This window comes from Polypterus senegalus, chromosome 1 (genome assembly GCF_016835505.1).
Source record: "Polypterus senegalus isolate Bchr_013 chromosome 1, ASM1683550v1, whole genome shotgun sequence".
Taxonomy (NCBI): Eukaryota; Metazoa; Chordata; class Cladistia; order Polypteriformes; family Polypteridae; genus Polypterus; species Polypterus senegalus.
This window is the reverse complement of record NC_053154.1, coordinates 82583347-82598907: the sequence shown is the minus strand read 5'-3', so window position 1 is coordinate 82598907 and position 15561 is coordinate 82583347. Positions and strand designations below refer to the sequence as shown.

Genomic DNA, 15561 nt, shown 5'->3' with positions numbered 1-15561 from the left:
TTTTTTTTTAAATGAAAGGAAAACATATTCCATTTTGTATATGCTTGGATGCAAGTGTATATATGCAGATACTTGTGTGTGATGACATACTAAGTCTATCATGATATTAGTTAGATTTACTGAAAACACCTAAAGAGCAATACAGACGTCACTCAAGAAAATTTCCAAGAATGCTTACAGGAGTGGAGGGACTGACATGTCATAACTGGCAATAACTTTTACAATAAAAGTCTCTTCAAAATTAATCAATGTTAACACCAATTTCATGACAGACCTCATATTATGTGCTTAGTGCTGATGCTGCCTATACATTTTTTGGAAAATGTAGTCTTTTCATCTTTACATTACGTTTCTGTTGCATTCTTACACTATAATATGCTAATTGGGTATGAATTACAGAGTTTATCTTTTCAGTAATTACATTTCTACTACTTTAATAGCAATTGCATTTTTCCCTTGTTGGCAAATACTTACATGTCTTGATTTGTATCACAGACATCACCCACAAGATCATTGTCTATGTCAGTCTGAAATTAAATGAGAGGAAATTTATGGAACAACTCACTCACTTTCAGTTTAAAGTAACATAACATGCATAATAATCTTGGAACTGCTTAATCCAGTTCAAGGCTCGGGTTGTGGGTAGTGAGGCTGGGGTGGAGCCTGTCCAGACTGTTAGTCTGTTACAGAGCCCAAGAAGAAGCACACAACCTATGATTACAATGAGGACAATTTTGAATAACTGATTAAACTAATTTGCACATTTTAGGTATGCTAAGTGAAAACTTACATTACCTAAGAAAATCCTTGTGGACTCCACATATTGACTGGATGTGGGATTCAAATTGAATACAGTGAAACCATGAGGCTGCAATGCAAACTGTGCCTAATTACTGAGACATTTTCTGTTTTAAGAATTATGTACAATCTGCTTAAAAATATTTTTCTTTAATGGCAAAGAATGTTAATTTAGAATACAAAATTTAGAATACTGTAAAATACCATGTATGAAGAACAACAAAGACAAGTAATATTACATGTGCATTTATTCAGAAGAAATTATAGTGTGTGTATGGGTAGACCTCATAAATCTTCTGATCAAAGCCCTGATAGTTCCAAACAGGTTTACATCAAGCAACTTCTTTGCTCATAATTAAAATGATTTCATTCTGAATCATCACACCACACAGCTAGTGCAGCAAAGAGAGTTCCTCCCAACACCATTACACCAGATGTCTCTGCCCTGAGCCCTTCATTGCCACCCATCCTTCATCTCCAACTGTCAACAAGATGTTTCCAGCTTTCATATTTTGGCGTTTTAGTTTCATGGCAGCTTTACATTTCTGTACCTTCTACTTCAGGTCTCATTTGTTTATGCCTTTAGTACAAGGCTGATGCTAAACTGCACAAAAGCTCCCAAATGTCAGGCTTATATCTGATAGTTGCTAAAACCTGATGTTCTCCTCGGACCTTTCAGTAAGAGCCTGCTTGTGCTATCCTGTCCATGTTTTCCTCGTAATCCTGCTTCATTTGAAACTATAGCCATTCAACTGCTTGTGACTTTCTTGATGCCAATCTCATTACTTCTTGTAGCGCTCCATTACTTTCACAGAACTACAGATACACAATGTTATTTTCATGAAATGCCATGAGGAAAAGGCAGGGATTTCTCAATAACATCCATATACCCACCTACTCCTTCTTTTGAGCAAATTTCTTGTCTAAATTCTCCCTTTTCTTGGTATCTAATTATAAAGGTTTATCAAGCTATTCAGCTCAGAGGCCTTTTGCTGCTGCAACATTTTCAACATCAGTCCACTTGGGCATGCTGGTGTCTATTGTTTTGGCACAGATTTAGAATAAGGTTCCTTCCTTTGTGCCTGCCTTAAAACAGTCATTTGCAACAACTCTATAATAACATAACATTCTCAAACCTGTTCAATTCAATTTAGGGTTAAGGGGGACTTTCAAAATAAATGATATAAAATATTATGAATGGGTGTGCCTACTTCAAAGGTACCCCCTTCAGCCATTGACATGCAAGAAGTTGGAAAGCCAGGTGGCCAGGTGAAATGTAAAATTAGTACACTCTGATAAGGATATTTTGGTGGCAAGAGAAAGAAAGGAGAGATGGTGAGTAAGAGAAAGTATAAAAATTGTGTATGACTTGGAACATTGGCAATATGGTGGCAAAATGATGTGATGTGTTGAAGATGCTTAGAAGAAGGATAAATGCTGATCGAGTGAAAAGTGTGATAATGTTTAGTGTTGGTAGTACAAAGTACACAAGTATGAAATTGTGGTCAGGAAAGCACATTTAAGTTGGTATGCTTGTAGCTGGCAGAAGCTGTAAAGGGGGTTAAATGAAAATGTAGTAGTTTTTGTAGTAAGATCCTAATAATAATGAGAAGCAAACCACTTGGAACAACATGGGGCAGTTGAAAAGTGTGCAGAAGAAAATGGAATAGCAATGGTGGTCATAAGTAAAGGGGGAGGAGATTAACTAGTGTCTTTTAAAAGCAGAGTCTAGATTTAAAAGCCAGTCCAAGTTCCCAACATATGTTACATAGGTTATGTAAGATAATGTTAATATTTTTAATGTGTATTCTATCTATTGTGACAGATAGCCGGGGCCCATGCCTGGCCGGGACGCCCCTGCACCATATTTACCAGGGGGACAAGGGTGGGAAACCCAGTTTCTCCCCCTGGACGCTAGATGGCAGCCTCCCTGGTTTGCAGTAGTACCTCAGACTCCCCCAGGGATTCATGGGGGTTGAAGTCCAGTTCAGCCCTGTTGGGTCCCGCAGGCGCTGCCAGGTGCATTGGTCTCACCACACCCGGAAGTGCAGCCAGATGTCGGCAACCAAGCACTTGGAGCACTTCCGGGTAGCTCCTAAAGGGAGCCAGCGACCACCACTCAGGGGACAGAGTCGGGAGTAGGAGGACAAAGCTTGCTGAGGAGGAGTGGTAATGGGAGAAGAAGGTGCTTGGTGTACTGTACTGTGCTTGGGACTGTGTTGTGGCTGGAGGGATTACGGGGAAGACGTACCCTCCAGCTGAAAAAAAAAATTGTTTATTGGTTTTATCCATGCCTCCTGTGTAAATCTGTGTCAGGTCAGGCACCTATATAGTGCCTTTTCTTACTCTATCTATCTATCTATCTATCTATCTATCTATCTATCTATCTATCTATCTATCTATCTATCTATCTATCTATCTATCTATCTATCTATCTATCTATCTATCTATCTATCTATCTATCTATCTATCTATCTATCTATCTATCTATCTAATAACCTTGAGATTAAATTGCAGCTGAAGGAGGAGAATCATTATGACAGAGGAGAATTATTATGTCTTCAGTCAACATAGTAAACATAGTTTCAGCCTTTCACCTCAGTGGTAGTGAAATCAACTCACTTGAGTGGGATTGCTGATTTCAGGGCAACTGTCACAAGCATCGCCCACTCCATCACCATCACGATCTGTCTGCAAAGGGTTTGGGACTTTGGGGCAGTTGTCCAGCACATTTGGTATACCTAACAACAGGAATTATAGATGTAAGGTGTAAAAGTTAGATTTCTAAAAAGCTAACATATTAATATAGAAGAAAATAATAATGTTTTTAAACCTAAAAGATGTACTGCATTGTAGGCAACTGGCCCAAAGTTAAAATGAAGCAATTATGCATGTTTATTGACCTGACCACCCCTAAAGATTCTTAATGGTATTTCAGGAACAGTTAAGCATTGGCAGCCATAGTGTAGTTAAAAATGAAAATGGTTTAATTAACCCTTTCTCACCATCTCCATCAATGTCATTGTCACAGGCATCCCCTTCACCATTGTTGTCAGTGTCTCGCTGGTTGATATTTGGGACATTGGGGCAGTTGTCACAAGCATCTCCAAAAGAATCAGTGTCAGAATTCTGTTGGTCTTTGTTCGGCACTAGTCGACAGTTATCCTGTATAAAAATAATAGAGTAAATTTTATTGAAAAAAAAAGAAAAAGAGAAAAAAAATTTAATAAGAACAGAAAATTATGAGATGTTATATGACCCTTATTTGAAAGAAACTGTAGTTGTTTTTTGTATAAAATGTTTCTTTCGTTTGCTCAAATGATTTCAAGTTCACGAAAGGTGCAAGGCTAAAACTTTGACTAGACAAGATGCCAGTCCACTGCACAGAACACACTAAAATAGCAATGTCCATCCATCCATTATCCAACTCTCTATACCCCAGCAGTAATATTGGAACCAAATGATGCAATGCAACTTGCTAACCTTTGAACTATGCATTCATCCAGTCATCCAATCTAATTTTGACCTTAGTGCATTTATTCTGGCAAGATCAGGTGAAAAAGGAGAACCAACCAGGGATTAAAGAGTAATCCATCACAGTTCTACCTTACACATGTAAAACCATAAAATTGTCTTTTCAGTCCAAAGCAGCTGGATAACTTATCAATCCGTGTTCATCTAAAATATCATTAAGTTGAGATCTGAAAGTCACTAAAGCATTAAACTGTCAGCTACACTACTTGGTAACCATAGATACATTGTATGGTGTAATTTATGTATGAGAAGAAATACTTTAACATGTTTGTGCAGAACGCACAATCAACAAGATTCTAACAATGTTCCATGTTCTCATTGCATAGAGTACATCAAGATAAGGCCTCACTAGTGCATTGTACAGCTTATGACCTGTGCTCAATAGGGCTGCAATGTTAGCCGATGTAATTGACGAAGTCGACTACAAAAAATCGTTGACGCGGATTTTTTATTGTCAACACGTCATAAACAGAACCTTCAATAGAGGCTCCAGTCACAAAGAACCACATTGGTTTTTGTAACTGCAATGCACTACATGAACATCTGGGGGCAGTATCGTTTGTTATTGTTTGCCAATGCAAGCATCCTGGAGCTGCGATGCTGCCATCTCTCGAGAGGTAAGTTTTAGCGAGTAAAGTTAGTGTCACGTGTTAATGTTGATGTTTATCCTATAATGTGTATATCAAGGTTTCGACAATAATAGTTAACCCGTAAACCGACACATACTTGGAGGTTAATGCACCCCTGGACCCCAAATACTTTTTAGCTGCCTTTTGTAAACATCACAATTCACAAAGAAAATGTGAAATTTTAATGGAACATGTATTTTTTTTCATGCAAAGACCACCACAATCACTGCAACACTGATCATTTTACACACTGCAAATGAACTGTAAAAACTATTAAAAAAAACTACTGCAACAGTCTATTACTATATGTTCAATATGAAGTCATTGATAAAATTCAGTATATCACCGAGCCAACTGCACTTGAACTGGCTGCATGCAAACACACAGGGGTAAACGCTGATGATTACAGGCTCGTTTAGTGCAGTGGCTCAATACCAGAGACAGTGAGGCTGCAGGGGCCGGCATTGGTCATGAGCTGGCTGCTCAACGAATATATGGCACTGACTGATCAGCTCCGATGTGCTGGCAAATTGCACTGAGAAACAACTTTAGCCGGTTGTGGAGTTCAATGAATGTACGTCGCCGAATATATGTCGCCACATATACTCGGCTTCGGTGTGCTTCCAAACCGCACTGGAAACCGACTCTAGCTGGTTGCAGCGTTCAACAAACGTACTTTTCCGAATATACTCAGCTCCGATGTGCTGGCAGTAATTACACTGTTACATATTTTAGTCCGTTATTTTTTTATTTTGGCATAATATAGTACATGATGTGATAAACTAAAATACTTTTCTTTAAGAGTTTGATGATTAAAACATCTTTCTCTGTCTGCAAAGTCATTCTTATGTATTCCTGCTACCTCTACTCCCTCTGAGCATCTCTTCTCAGCAGCTGGGAACATTGTCTCAAAGAAGAGAGCCAGCCTCACACCAAAGCATGTTGAAATGTCAAACTCAAAGTCAAAGTGAACTTTATTGTCATCTCAACCATATACAAGTATACAGATAGACGAAATTGCGAAGCTCAGAGTCCACAGTGTAACAACATGATGTGCAAATAGTAAATTAAAAATAGAATAAAAATTTAAAATTAAAACACAAACAAGACAAGACATTGTGCAAAGATAGGACAAACAAGTAGCAGCAATATTGATGTGTAAGATATGTAATATAATAAATAAATAAATAATAAATAAAAGATATAGATAATACAGAAATTATCAGTGTGTGATAATAGTTGTTTAAGACGTGTAAATAATGACAGGTCAGAATGTTTCACAGCAGAAGGATATCAAGAGTGTCAAAATCCTTAGAGGTCAATATGAGATTTTCAGTTCTTTTCTACATGCACACTCATCTTAGCAGGATAGTGGTTTTCATGTATAAAAGTTCTGTTTTTAGTGGTGGATGAGGCCATGTGGAAGGTCCCAGGGGGCAGCCTGGTGTTAAGGAGTCTAACAGCTTGGGGGTAAAAACTCTCCTGCAGCCTCGCAGATTTGGTTTTGATGCTGCAGTAATGCTCATGTTCCTGCAATGCAATCAGGAATATATGAACTGAATCTTTTATAAATTGTACATTATTGTTTTACTTTATTTGTATTTAAGTTTTATTTAAACTTTTGGACTTTAAGACACATCAGTGGCCATTTTTGGTTAAGTTAAATGCACTTTTTTTGTTTAAAGACTACGTGCACTTTAGTTTCTATTGTTTAATGTATTTCTTTTTTATTGTGATGGTCACACTGATATAAAAACATCTGATTATTTTCAAATTGATATGTTTCACTGGTTGTTATTTTAATTTGATTATTATTAACTTTAATCATGTTAATGCAGAGACATCAGGGTGACATTCACAGGTGGACAGATGTGAGCAGATGAGGTAAGACATGCACTGGAGCCCAGAACAGGATGTGCAACCACAGGTCGCAGGCATCAAAATAGTCAGGCATGAAATAATCGCGACTATTCAACTAACTGAAAAAAATTGAATGATTAGTCGACTACCAAAATAATCATTAGTTGCAGCCCTAGTGCTCAATATATTGTTCAATGTAGCACAATACTCTTTTAACTGTCTTAACACTTGAATCCCTGAAGCCTATGAAAAAACTCATAATCCTGGGCCACCTTAAATTCCTTCACAACTTTCCATTAGCATCTTTTGTTTTGCCAATGTGTCAATCAGCACAAGCAGGAAGTAGACTGCTACCCACCCCCCCACTGCCGCAGCACAACTCGGGCAAAAAGTTCTCCCAGCTCAAGTCTGTTTATCTGAGTATGTGGTGGCTGGAGTTGTATAGGGTAAATAATATATCGTTATTTGGAACACATACATATCATCTGTGTTCTGTGTCTACAATGAACTGGTTAAATGTAGGATGACAGGAAATGTCGAACACATACCTAAAACAGAAACTTTTTTCGTGTTATAGTACTATTGACAAAATTTTGACATGAATGTGTCAAGACATAAGTCCGAATATCAAATAAACACTTTCACAAAAGGTACAAGTATAACAGAGGAAGTGATCTTTTATTCAAAAATATAACTGAAGAAAAAGAAATTGGGTTAGGGTATGATGCTTACACAACCACTTGAGTGGTGCAGCAGTAAGAACTGCTGACTCATAATCAAGAGTTTGCTGGTTTGATTCTGGGTGCTTCTCAGAATTACCGTTTTGAGTAGTGAGCTGCTTTTATTGTTACTACTATAGAATAAAAACATACATTTGATTTGAGTCTGTAACAACCGGTGTAAATTTATGGTACTTGTAAAGGTTAGTGTTTTTTTTTTTTTATTATTCAGGGTTATTCTCTCAGTCATGTTCACGCTTTCCCCAATTTGACACTGCTGTTTTCTAATAAAAATGTGCTGTAACAGAGGTCACCTCAGATGAGGATGAGTGATCTACATTGGAGAAAGAGAACAGAAGCCCTCCCCTCAAAAAATGCCCAGTCACATATAAGAACAGCGCAACTGAATCAGGCGTAAAGGCAAAAGATGGATGGAGCAACAGGTTTGGTGTCATCCTGCCAGTCAATCTGCTACACACATGTCCTTCAACGAAACAGCAGGGCTTACAGAGCTCACCAAGGTAACTTAAAAAGTTCTGTTTGTGATTATGTTTTGTGATAAGTCTTTATATGAAAAACATTTATATGTTACTTATATAAAAACCACATTGCATGTTGTTTACCTATATTTATTACGTTATTTTCCTACAGTGCAAAGTCAAAACTAGACTGCAGAGCTTCCTGTGTTTGATCGACATAGGCATGCTGACAAAGTACATGTGCAAAGCTGCTTCAGCATGCGAATGACTTTAGCTGCAGGTTGAAGGTCCTGTTGCGCTTTGTGCAACTTTTGTTATGGTTCTGCCTTTGTCCAGAAACAGCTCCATAAGCTTTATATCCTTAGTCTTGGAAAGTCTTTCTCCCGTGTGTCGACTGGGATCTTTTTCTGAATAAGAAGTGGTATTGGACATGTACTTTGTCAGCATGCCTATGCCGATCAAACACAGGAAGCTCTGCAGTCTACTTTGACTTTATGCAGTAGAAAGATAAGCAAATGCATATAGGTAAACAACATTTGATGTGGCTTTTATATAAGTAAAATATAAATGTTTTTCATATAAAGACCATCGCAAAACATAGTCACAAACAGAACTTTGCACGATACCTACTCAAAACGGTAACTCTGGGAAGCGCCCGGAATCGAACCTGCAACTTCTTGATTATGAGTCAGCAGTTCTTACTGCTACACCACCCAAGCAGTCATGTCAGCATCATACCCAAACCCAAGTTCTTTTTCTTTGGTTATATTCTTGAATAAAAGCACACTTGTTTTGTTATACGTATACCTTTTGTGAAAGTGTTTATTTGATATTTGGACTTCGGTTTTGACACATTATACACTTCATGTTAAAATTTGTCATTAGTACTATAACATGAAAAAGTTTCTGTTTTAGGTATATGCTCAACATTTCCTGTCAACCTGTATTTACCCAGATCGTTGTTGATATGGAACACCTGAAATGCATGTGATCCAAATAACAATATATTATTTACCCTATACAACTCTAGGCACCTCACACCCAGATTAACAGTCTTGAGTGGGAGAACTTTTTGCCTGAGTTGAGCTGTGGCGGTGAGTGGATGGGATAATAGTGTGCTTGTTGCTTGTGCTGATCGACACATTTACAAAACAAATGACGCTAATGGAGAGGTGCAAAGAAATTTAACGTGACTTGGGATTACAAGTTTTTTCATAGGCTTCAGGGATTCAAGTGTTAATCATTTATGTATTCTGTCTATGTCTGAACAATGACTACTCAACTTTGTGTCTCTCATAAGATTTAGTTTGAAGTTTTAAACCTACAACAGAAAAATAAAATATAATATTTTAATTCCTGTGTTTACATTAAACTACCCAGCTCAAGGATATATGCCAGTTGTGCCTTTTGAGCAAGGCCCTTAATGTGCAGTTTGCTGTACAATGGCTGCTGACCCTGCACTTTGGCCCCCAAAGGTAATGCAAACAGACAGTTTCCCCTCAAAGTATAACAAATCAAAATTAAAAATTTGAGGCATACTTTTTAAGATTGAATAAAGGCATCACAACATAAATATAGAGTTTTACCTCAACATTTTTGATTCCATCACCATCTGCATCCTCATCACACTGGTCTCCAATACCATCATTATCTGCATCCTCCTGACCTGAATTTGGGGTAAATCGACAGTTGTCCTTGTGAAACAAAGAAGAAATATAAATAATTTATCACTGACAGAGCAAATATCTTTGAAGCAACATGAAATAATGTACCAGGAAAAAGAGATGGTGAGCCATGATTCATAGCTATTAAGATATCAAAACTGACATGAAATGAGATCTTAAATATGGGTTACTTGCAGTCAGTATGCTGTAAAATAGAATTAAAGTTAAGCTACCAGTGGAAGAACTTTCAATGAAAATAATGGGTTTAAAGACAGATTTTAAATATTGTAACAATACTTTGTGTAAACCTGTTTCTGATATTTGAAGAAAATTCTATTCTAGATGTGTCAGCACGATCTTAGAAGCCGCCACTGTCATCAACATTATTATTAGTTCAGGTACAGAAGCCACAGGCAACCAAATGGTTCTATAGTGGTTGTTATTTTTAGCACTGCATTTTAAAGTTACTCGTTTAAGCCAGTCTGAGCTATTGCCCATAATCTTTGTCAGTTAGGGCCATGCAAAATGGACTTTTGTTAATATTGCAGTAAATTTAACCTGAAATATGATATTCAGTATTTCTGTGTATTTTAACAAAACAGACTGACTCCATATAGACATAAATGTGTTTTCCATACAGAGACCAAAACCTAATGTATTTTCAAACATAAATATTATGAAATATTAAAGAAGGAAACATGTTTATTTCTTCAAAATGTAACAATTTAATGAATAGCTGTGTGGTATCCCCACATTGCAACCTTCAGTTCTGGACTGGCTAAATCTATTTAAGAATGTCACAAGGGTTGAGCCTTTGAGTTTTCATTCAATTAGTGGGCTTCACCCCTACTCGCTTTGCTCGCCAACCCCTTCCCCCCCCGCCAGCGCTATGCGCTGTTGTGAAGAGGGGGGCTGAATGCACCCGAAGGAGACACGGCCGCTCCTTCAAAACCCCTCTTAAACGGTGATACAATGGGAAACAAATTCTTTTTTTTTTTTTACCTCTTCTTTGCTCGATTAGCTGCTGGCTTGCTGCGTGATCTGAGCTTCGATCGCCTACCCCTCCCACACCCCTCCCCCACTCGCCAGCACGATGCGCCGTTGTGAATTGGGGAGCTGAACACACTCCAAGGAGACATAGTTGCTCCTCTGAAACCCCTCTTAACACTAGAATTACCAGAGCCAATGAAAAAACTCGTAAATCCGGCCCACCTTAAATGTGTCGATAAGCCCAAGCAGCAAGCAGCTTGCTATACCATCCCCCTCACCACTTCAGAACGGGCAAGAAGTTCTCCAAGTTCCTGCCTTGATTGATTATCTGACAGCCAGTGTAAATTTATAGAACTTGTAAAAGTTATCATTTTTTTTTTTCACTTTTATTCTCTCAGTCACGATCACAATACAATATAGCCCCTAGCTCCTCCCAAGATCTGACGCGGTTACTTTTTACCTGAAACTGGGAATAACTGTAGATGAGAAGTGATGTTTTGAGACAATGGAACTGAAAATTCTCTGATCTGGAGGGATAAAAGCTGACACACAAACACTGCTGAATCTGCCTTATTCGTATCTCACCGTCACTTGAATTTTTTTTATTCAGTTTTATTGAGTGTTGCTGCTCACGTTGAATTATCATACACCTTATGGTCCATGATGTCAAAGCCGCACTGACAAAAAAACAGACATAGGTATACAGTGCATCCGGAAAGTATTTACAGCGCATATCTTTTTCCACATTTTGTTATGTTATAGCCTTATTCCAAAATTGTTTAAATTCATTTTTTTCCTCAGAATTCTACACACAACACCCCATAATGACAATGTGAAAAAAGATTACTTGAGATTTTTGCAAATTTATTAAAAATGAAAAAACTGAGAAATCACATGTATATAAGTATTCACAGCCTTTGCTCAATACTTTGTCGATGCACCTTTGGCAGCAATTACAGCCTCAAGTCTTTTTAAATATGTTGCCACAAGCTTGGCACACCTATCCTTGGCCAGTTTCACCCATTCCTCTTTGCAGCACCTCTCAAGCTCCATCAGGTTGGATGGGAAGCGTCGGTGCACAGCCATTTTAAGATCTTTCCAGAGATGTTCAATCGGATTCAAGTCTGGGCTCTGGCTGGGCCACTCAAGCACATTCACAGAGTTGTCCTGAAGCCACTCCTTTGATATCTTGGCTGTGTGCTTAGGGTCGTTGTCCTGCTGAAAGATGAACCGTCGCTCCAGTCTGAGGTCAAGAGCGCTCTGGAGCAGGTTTTCATCCAAGATGTCCCTGTACATTGCTGCAGTCATCTTTCCCTTTATCCTGACTAGTCTCCCAGTTCCTGCCACTGAAAAACATCCCCACAGCATGATGCTGCCACCACCATGCTTTACTGTAGGGATGGTATTGGCCTGATGATGAGCAGTGCCTGGTTTCCTACAAACATGACGCCTGGCATTCACACCAAAGAGTTCAATCTTTGTCTCATCAGACCAGAGAATTTTGTTTCTTGTGGTCTGAGAGTCCTTCAGGTGCCTTTTGGCAAACTCCAGGCGGGCTGCCATGTGCCTTTTACTAAGGAGTGGCTTCCATCTGGCCACTCTACCATACAGGCCTGATTGGTGGATTGCTGCAGAGATGGTTGTCCTTCTGGAAGGTTCTCCTCTCTCCACAGAGGACCTCTGGAGCTCTGACACAGTGACCATCGGGTTCTTGGTCACCTCCCTGACTATGGCCCTTCTCCCCCGATCGCTCAGTTTAGATGGCCGGCCAGCTCTAGGAAGAGTCCTGGTGGTTTTGAACTTCTTCCACTTACGGATGATGGAGGCCACTGTGCTCATTGGGACCTTCAAAGCAGCAGAAACTTTTCCGTAACCTTCCCCAGATTTGTGGCTCGAGACAATCCTGTCTCGGAGGTCTACAGACAATTCCTTTGACTTCATGCTTGGTTTGTGCTCTGACATGAACTGTCAACTGTGGGACCTTATATAGACAGGTGTGTGCCTTTACAATTCATGTCCAATCAACTGAATTTACCACAGGTGGACTCCAATTAATCTGCAGAAACATCTCAAGGATGATCAGGGGAAACCGGAAGCACCTGAGCTCAATTCTGAGCTTCATGACAAAGGCTGTGAATACTTATGTACATGTGCTTTCTCAGTTTTTTTATTTTTAATAAATTTGCAAAAATCTCAAGTAAACTTTTTTCATGTTGTCATTATGGGATGTTGTGTGTAGAATTCTGAGGAAAGAAATGAATTTAATCCATTTTGGAATAAAGCTGTAACATAAAAAAATGTGGAAAAAGTGATGCGCTGTGGATACTTTCCGGATGCACTGTATATGATATTTGGAATAACTCATTTTATGACATGTATAGTACATTTCGGAAAATATTGTGGCACTGATGCAACATTATTCATATTCATTTGCATGCCTTCTTGAGCTTGTAATCAGAGACTGCGTTTTTTTTTCCCCCAGCTTGCCAGTCTTCACATGTTGCTGCATGGTGCTGTTTCTTTTGTACTCCAGGACATTCAGAGGAAAGAATAGTACAGAAAAGTCAGTTCCTTTTCTTCTAAAGATCACGTCATGTTGCAAGATTTTTTTTTATAATAGAGAGATGTATTTTGTTCATCACTTTGCCTGTATTGCTGCCGTACCATCATAGTAAGTACTGCAATTGTGGCCAGGAAACCTGCAATTTTGCAATCAGTATTCTTAACAGTTTCTTGAATCCTTCTTTCTCTATGGTATAAATAGGTACTTTAAAAGGCTTGCGCCAGGGAAAAATCTGAGGAGAGTAATGATATTTCAGTGGACATAGATACCCTGCAGCCACCCGCTGAAGATTTACTTTCACTTTCAATCCTAATTAACACTCAAGTAACAAATCACTGTTACAATTTACCATTATAAAATCACACAGATTTTATTTCTTTAACTGGTACTCAATTATCCTATTACTAAACTGAAATCTAAAAAGTAATATGATTATATAATTGACTTCCTTTAATTTACAGTAACCTTAAGAGACCTTAACAAACTTAAAAATCACCAAGACAAGGTATTTATAAATGTTAATGCAAAATGAACACTTAGAAAGAACAGTGAAGTCTTTGGAGATTTTATTTAACTCTCAGAAGAAGTTATCAAAAATTAAAAATACTGAACATCAGATATTGGTTCTAGCATATTGATTTTTGTTAAATATCAGATTGAAAATTCAATATAGTGCCCAGACGTATTATCAGTGCTTCTCAAATTCAGTTCTGGGACTACATGTTTTTGTTCCAGTCAGTTTCATCATTAGTGAGTCATTTTCTGACTAATTGACATCATTATTTAATTAGCTGGCCTTTTTCTTCTTTTTTTTCTTCTTCTTCTGATTTTCTTCATTCAAAAAATTACAGTAGTGTCATATTTCTTAAAAAAAAATCAGAAATATTTGTATTTTTGCAGTCACTTTAAAAGCTTGAATCTCTTTTGCTGCTTTCCTATGAATGTACCTATTTTCTGTGGCCTTGCACCCTTAATTGTATCCTAATATCATTTAAAATATGAAACATAACTCACACTTTGTTAATGTTGTTATTTTGTGGAGGTATAATTAATTGAAGTAACATTTTAAAATAAAATGTTTAAAATGGATCTAGAAGCTTGCTTTAATATTTGACCAAAATGACTTGTTCTTTATAAGAATTTTTCATTTCTGGACAAATAGAAACATTGATGTACAGTAAATAATTGACAATGTTCTGCAGAAGATTTTATGTACAGGATTTCTGAGTTAAATGTATTATCTAGTAACTTGGGGGGGCCAGAATATTAGTAAAAAAATCTGTAAATGTACAAAAGAAAAATTATTTATTGGTGTTAAAATCACAAAGTTCTATAACTATGTAAAAGAAAAATTAATTATTAGTTAATGGAGTAAAAATCATGAAATGAGAATAAAATATTTACTCATATATTTACCGATTTGGAGTATTCCCGTTAAACTGAGGTCCACTATGCTCGATGAGTATTTATAAGGAACTAAATAAATAATCCATTTGTTTTAACTGACATTCTTATAGAAAAAAAAAACTTAAAAAAAAAAAAAACGAATTTAAATAACGGGACAAATCACGTGAAAACTAAAGTGGTATGCAATGGGTCATCGTAACTTGACTTTCAGCTAACTAAATCACCTAAATACAAACATTGGTGTTATGAATAGATACATTTTTTTAATAGTTTGATCCTGTGAAAGTAAGTTTACTCAATCAAAAATAAAAACCTTGACTTTCTTGATATTAAAAACCATGACTTTCTTGATATTTTAGTTTATAATTTAAAAACGAAATAAGAATCTGAAAATCTAACAACATCACATTAAAGTTTGACAAACTCTGAAAAGAATGATACCAAACATATATATGTAGGTTTTAAAATAAGCCTGATTTAAAGCGTGACAAAAAACATGACATCAAACTGTCACATAAAATCTTTGTACAATATCATTGCTCTTTTAGGCTTAGGATTTTATATATAGAGAGTAGATAACATTTGTACTTGGCAAAGAACCTTATTAGACTTTTTTATACAATAAAGAGAAATTAAACAAGCTGGAAAAATGAATAACTATATAGATCAATGAATGCCTAATGTTCATTTTACCAATTTTTTTTTGTGCTATATTCTCCCACTTAATCCAAGTCACAGTCACACAGTCTCATGCACTGGATACAAGGCAAGAAACAGCTCAGGACAGAGCACCAGACTGGCTGTGGGCCCAGTCACATACACACTGAGGCCAATTTAGAGCCACCAATTAACCTAATCTGCATGTCTTTTGGGTGTGGGAGGAAACCCTTACAGACACAGAAAATATGCAGACTCAAC

The 15561-nt window shown here is 37.3% G+C and overlaps 1 protein-coding gene across 2 annotated transcripts in view; it reads right to left on the bottom strand.

Moving 5' to 3' along the window:
• The window catches only part of thbs3a (thrombospondin 3a), a 97175-nt gene that overhangs the window by 39333 nt on the left and 42281 nt on the right, over positions 1-15561 (bottom strand). For both annotated transcript variants that reach the window (XM_039752308.1, XM_039752316.1), the window contains 4 exons: positions 9606-9713; positions 3804-3963; positions 3421-3539; positions 475-527 (listed from right to left, as the gene is read on the bottom strand). In XM_039752308.1, coding sequence (XP_039608242.1) covers positions 475-527; positions 3421-3539; positions 3804-3963; positions 9606-9713 — 440 coding nt within the window. The remainder of the gene's footprint in view (positions 1-474; positions 528-3420; positions 3540-3803; positions 3964-9605; positions 9714-15561) is intronic.